The 6268-nt window shown below is 33.6% G+C and overlaps 1 protein-coding gene across 2 annotated transcripts in view; it reads right to left on the minus strand.

Annotated features, from left to right (window-relative positions):
* Nucleotides 1-5843, minus strand: part of LOC110029803 (golgin candidate 6) — a 36730-nt gene extending 30887 nt beyond the window's left edge. The window contains exons 1-6 of one of the 2 annotated variants that reach the window (XM_020732253.1): nucleotides 5493-5843; nucleotides 3696-3748; nucleotides 2525-2652; nucleotides 2227-2426; nucleotides 2068-2141; nucleotides 1904-1973 (exon numbers count right to left, since the gene is read on the minus strand). In XM_020732253.1, coding sequence (XP_020587912.1) covers nucleotides 1904-1973; nucleotides 2068-2141; nucleotides 2227-2426; nucleotides 2525-2652; nucleotides 3696-3748; nucleotides 5493-5522 — 555 coding nt within the window. In that variant the 5' untranslated portion in view covers nucleotides 5523-5843. Of the gene's footprint in view, nucleotides 1-1903; nucleotides 1974-2067; nucleotides 2142-2226; nucleotides 2427-2524; nucleotides 2653-3695; nucleotides 3749-5257; nucleotides 5391-5492 lie in introns of those variants that run through there. The other variant, XM_020732254.1, reaches the window with a different exon arrangement.
* Between the last annotated feature and the right edge of the window lie 425 nt (nucleotides 5844-6268).

A 6268-nucleotide genomic window follows, 5' to 3' on the forward strand; every position in this document is an offset into this window, starting at 1 on the left:
TACCATAATTGGTAAAAAAAAATTTTAACAAAATGAAATGCAAATAAAATTGTTTAAGAGATTCTAATGAAGAAAAAATACAAATGTTTAAAAGCTTTAACAAAATGAAATAATAATGTTAATCATCATTTTTTTTTTCAGCATTCATGCTAGCCATTTATATTAACTTCTTATACAGTAAAAATGTAATTATTCACTAAGTTACGGTAAAACTTCACTTATAGTTTAAATATTCACATAAGAAAATAAAAATATGCATAATGTAATCATTATCTTGAATTCACTTTTTTTTATTATTCATTGAAACTGTTGGCGCAATTAGATACGTTGCAACTTGCAACTAAAGTGTTCTTCCTGCTTCGATTGAATATATTATTAGATTTTTTTTTTTGCGGTTTAACGGCTCTTTAATGTTTGGGTGATTATTAACCTGATATGACATTGCCGTCCGACCGTTGATTCCCATCTTAAAAATTCTAACTCACAGACCTGATCGTGACACTCAAAACTCTTTTTCCTCTAAATGCGAATTATAGTTTATAAAGATTTTTTCCTTTTTTTTTTCAAGAACAAGCTCAACGGTGAGTTGATTTTCAACTATGGTGTTAATCTAAAACCTAACTCTAGCTCATCAAGCTCATATTTTGGTGTTGAGCTTCATCCAAGCAACCCAAACTTGAGTAAAGCTCGATGAAAATAACTAAGGGCGCATTTGGGGCGGCGGTGTGGTGTACATTCTCAATTTCATATAAAGGAGTACAAAGGCAGATACCCTATTGTGGGGTTCTACATTCTCAATTTCATATAAATACTTGTAAATATGCAGAAGGGAACAATGGATCGCTTACAAAGAAAAGAGGCAGCATGATATTAACAATCAACAGTTATTTATCTCCATTTCAAATAAGTTTCTTGTTAGTGCAATAAAATAATAGTACTAATGTAGCCATATATCTACGCTACATTGAACCCTAATAAATTTCATTTATCCACTAACTAATCCACTGATTTGCATCATTCTATAGAGAACAACACCCATCTTAAAACCCATTCTACACGGGAAAGAGCCAAATTAATATATGAAGCATGTTTTTTACTTAGAATCAATTAATAAATAACACGGGTGCTAAACTTAGCAAGTTCGTTATTGTATTATAAAGTGTTTGTACTAAACCAAAACCCAAATATTACCAAAAGAAATCATTTGTCCAGTGACTAGGGTTGTAAATAAGTCAAGTTTGAGAGAGCTCAAACTTGGCTCGTGTTTGGCTCGTTCGAAATTGCTTGTGTTCGAAATTGGCTCATGAACACTGTGTTCGTGTTCGGCTTGAAATTGGCTCGTTAAAATTAATTGGAAAAAATAGATGTTGGGTATTGGATTTGAACCTGCACCAGCTCATTGCAATTTAAGGCGCAAAACCACGTGACCACACAAGCAATTATGATTTAAACATAAATATAAGTATGTATAATATGTTATTATATAAATAGTATATAATATATTATTATATAAATAATATATATAATTTCTTTATTTCAAGCTAAAATGAGCAAAACACGAGCGAATAAAGGGTTGTTCGTGTTCGACTCATTTACTTAACAAATGAGCCAAACACGAGCTACTTCACAAACCAAACACGAGCTATTTGCAAACAACAAGGTTTTTTGACAGCCCTACCAGCGACCCAAAAAAAACACCAACAATATTCAGCACATGGTATAGAATTCCAAAAGCCTTCAGTGAACAATGCATAAAACCCAAATGAAGGGAATATTCATTTTAAGGTAATCCAGGCCTAGAAATAAACAGTTAAGAATAACATGAAAGTGATATATAAAAGGAAAACATGAAAGATTTATTTCAATGACAACAGGAAAAAAAATACAGGGAAAAGATTTGCACCTCACGATCCATAAGCATGTCCATGAGGCGAATAATACCATGAGGAATGGATAGAATGGCTTCCTGTAACCTAGGAGGGTAAGTAAAAGGAAGCGATGATTACAAAAATGAACTTGATGATAACCAAAATCAAAACAAACTAGTTATATGACCAGAAATCTAACCTGTTAGAGGAATGAGTGAGAAGAGCTGTTAAAAGCTGCAGAGTATAGTACCGGACATAAAAATCATCTTCTGACTGCCAAATTAAGAGAGACATGAGCCTTATTAGATAATAACAATGCACAAAAATGATAGTCGAGGTAACATGGAAAAAAATTTACCAGCAAACTAATAAGAAGCGAAATGTTCTCTGATTCACGGGAAAGGAGATCCACATTCATTGAAGCTGGCCGAACCTCATTCTTCTGTCCTGGTACTGTATCAATAGGCGTGATTGCACTTAGTAGAGTTTCCAGAGCACCTCGAATGATTTCAGTATCGTCCCGTTCTTCCTTCAACACAGATAGAAGTACCGGAAGGCCTGTAAGAAAAAGACACATTGAACACCCAAAATAGAAGTGGCTTCAAATGCAGTACTTATTTCAGATTAACAACAGATATATTAAAATAACAGCTCACCCATTGCACTGAATGCTAACTGAGCAGAGCTACTTTCTGCAACAACTTGCTGCAGTTCCGTTATAGCAGAACGCCTATCCTCAGCTAGGACACCATTGTTTACTCTGTCTAGTAGTTGCTCAACGTGGCTGTTATTTAGAAAATGAATGGAATTAATTCTTTTTTTTTACAAAGTAATGCAATAAAACATTTAGAGGAGATGAACCAAGAGACAAGCAGGCAGGTATTACTAAGAGAGTTTAGTGCAAGGTTTTTAATTGTTACTGAAAATAACTGTGGGAGGGAATTCTCACTTAATTCCCTTTACAAATGTTCAACCATAAGGCTACATGTATGGGGAAACTGGTTTCTCATCATTTACAATCTTACCAAATATATCTTAGCCAAAATATGGAAAGGAAATAATTCTGAAAAAAACAAAAATAAGGAGAGAATAAAAACTAATCAAGGAGTTTTCCAATTTTTCTCCAATTAATCCATCCATCACTCCTTAAATAGTTGGTCTGGTCCAACCATAGAAGTGGGGTCGATTCTCCAAGATTTTTACTCCCCAAACTGGGTCATAGATGTTGAAGAAACCAAGCTTGGTATTGAACTCTAAGTTGCTTAACAAAAGAGCTCTGATGAATACATTAGCACTAAAAAAAATCCTGTGGAAGATAACATAATGCCTTATTCGTCCAAAATCATTGATTCAGATCATCCAGCATAATTAGCTCAGGATCCCATTAGCATTATCGAGTATGTTGATGACAGTTTTGAGCAACCTTTTGATTCGAACTTCGACCTTCTGAGTATTGAAATCTAAATGTAAAAGAGGTTTTGGATATTATTTCAAATTTAGGGATGGAAATAAGGAAAAAAATATCTACCGTCATTCTTCAATTTCAATATGATAAAAGCAAGGAGGCACAAATGAAAGCTTGTCAGAAATCTATTCACTTATTAGATGAATACTTTTTGCTTTGTTCCGCTATTAACCATTGCTTTCTTTTTTGTTTTCCACTAATCTGGTAATTCTTTGTAATTGCCCTCATGCTCTCATCTCATTATTATCAAATTATAATATGTCTGTTTCAATATATATGTATTTATATAATAAAATAAACCAAGTGATCTTTGAAGATAAATATATGAAAATAAAGCAAGTTTCACAAATTAAGAATTTTACCTGTCGTCATCAGAAGCAGAATTGTTTCCCCAAAAGAGAAGACCACCAAGACCCTGCACAGAAACCTCAAAATTTGAAGTTGGTTTACACGGAAAAGAAACAGATAGTTGAGGCTTAAAATGTATATAATGGTAATTAATTGTACCAAGAAGTCAAAAAAAGAATATTTTACCAATAAAAAATTTGAAAACAAAAAGTTGAAAGATAAACACATTTAATATAAGCTTATTAGCTATGGAGTATGAAATATTTACTTAAAAAAAGGAAACAAAACAAATTAAGAAAATAATTGAATGGTTGCAAGATTCTATTTTGAGCTATTCATTACCAATGAGGGTTGATTAGATCTTAACCACTTCAACTCAACTATCATAAACGTAAGTAATAACACATTACCAATTAGAGTCCAAGGTGGGGAGCGCTTTCAAATTCAACTGGTTGAAGTGCTATAACAAGCGGAGTAGATTATTCACTAGACTAATCAGTAACTCTACAATTACTTTCATAGACAACTGTAGCCATCCCAAACAATCCCTAACTTCTCTAGGGTTTGGTAAAGAAGACATTGTCAAACAATAACTGACAAAAAATAAATAGTTAAGCGAAAGATGAGAATTTATGAAAAAAAAGGTACTCAGATAGTTGATACAAGATAAACAAGGACATCATAAAAAATTGATTTATGTTCATTAGCCTTTAGACGTGGAAACAGGCATAATATAAAGGAGATAAGATAGATAGGACCATCATAACACTTTGATTTATGTTCATTAGCATTTAGACATGGAAGCACGTAATATATTAAACAATTGGGATAGATCGATACTTCACAGATTGTTCCTTTTGTTGGTATTGGAATCCAAAGCTGAATTTAAGAGATGAATAAAATTTTCTCTGATTAATAAGTGCAGCGATGATAAAAAGGAATAATTTTTATAGTATTCTTTAGAATTATATATTTGTATACTCAAATAGCATAATGAATAGGCATCTTCGCATGAAAAATTATTGTTCATGAAAAAAAAAGGTAGAACCGACATTTGAAATGAAAGAAGGGGCTCTAAATCTATTAGCAAAAGAAAAAAAACATTAGTCTGAAACAAGTCAAAATCAACCATGACTGAGGTCACATTCCGGTTTAAACATGGCAATTATCTGGCATCTATTTTCTTGTAAAAATCCATGCAGCTTTTTTGCACGTCTATGGTACAAATATCAATTCAAGCTTCATGGTTCCAAGAAACCATGAATGGCATCCATGGTAAATCAAAATAAGCAATTTGAAGTTCACCAGTGACTAAAGAAAAACTGTCAATGACATGAATAAGGAATAATACACAATAACCACTGAGAATCTTTCTTATAATTATCAGATTTTACTAGAGTTTCAAGCTGTGGGCATTGATGACCGGATATTTGTTGCTTCCTGTAAGGAGAAGAAGGAATGAAACATTGTACAACCAAAGCTGCCACCTTTTTATGAAATAAAGCTAGTCAACCAAAGCCACAGTTCATTTATCTTGGAAAATGCCTCTAGCCCGATTAAAAGATGCAGGCCATACCGCCATCCCAAGCACATTTAACACAAAAGGCCTCGGAGCAAGCAATCAATCCACAATCAACACCTTTTGGGTTTAGAACTGATCACGAACAAAAATACGATGGAATACCAAGCCTGAACTATGTTCTACCTGCATACCATAGACTCGCCTCACAGAAGAGCTGCCGTGGCACATTGACTAAGAGATATACAGAGTAACAAAAATCACGGTAGAAACATCAATTACAACGCCCTACCGATGCTATCCGGCGCCGTTGACTGTCCATGTTCGAATATGCGAGCAGTGAAGAGCAAAATTGATCAAGAAACTAACGTAACGGAACTCCTGATTGTAGAAGAAGAAATTCGATGAAGACACAAGAAACAACGCATCAAACAACGAGGAGGCGAGAGTGAGCCGATCAGGGAGGATGTATGAAGAAGATGGCTGTGGAAGCCGCGCCAAGATCCAAAGGGGCGGAATTCAGGACGCAGATGGCGTGGAGAGACTAGACCTGGAATAGTTCGATCAGTAGCCGACGTGTACGACAACCAGTAATTCGGGAAACTAGCCTAGCCGATTGAGATTTTCCTTATTAGCCATCTTAAATCTGAGAAGAATACAATTATACAAGTTCATAGCGCTGAGTAGGTAATGATTTGTATGTAGCCTATTTGGACTTATAAAGATTTTCCTTATTAGCCATCTTAAATCTGAGAAGAACACAAGTTCATAGCGCCAAGAAGGTAATGATTTGTATGTAACCTATTTGGACTTATAAGTAAATTTCACACTTTTATTTTTATACGTGTAGATTACATGAAAATTGCGTGAATGTAATAAAAAATATAATGTGAAAATAATGCTGATATAACATAAATATAATATTTATGTAGTCATTAAAATTTTTTAAAGGATAATTACATTAAGACCATCCAAACTTATATATTTACGCGTGTCATTACAGATCTATTGAGTATTTGATAAAAATAAAAAGTGTGGGTTAGGATTTTGCAATCAATTTTTATTTTT

The sequence above is a fragment of the Phalaenopsis equestris genome, unplaced genomic scaffold, assembly GCF_001263595.1.
Source record: "Phalaenopsis equestris unplaced genomic scaffold, ASM126359v1 Scaffold000606, whole genome shotgun sequence".
NCBI lineage: Eukaryota > Viridiplantae > Streptophyta > Magnoliopsida > Asparagales > Orchidaceae > Phalaenopsis > Phalaenopsis equestris.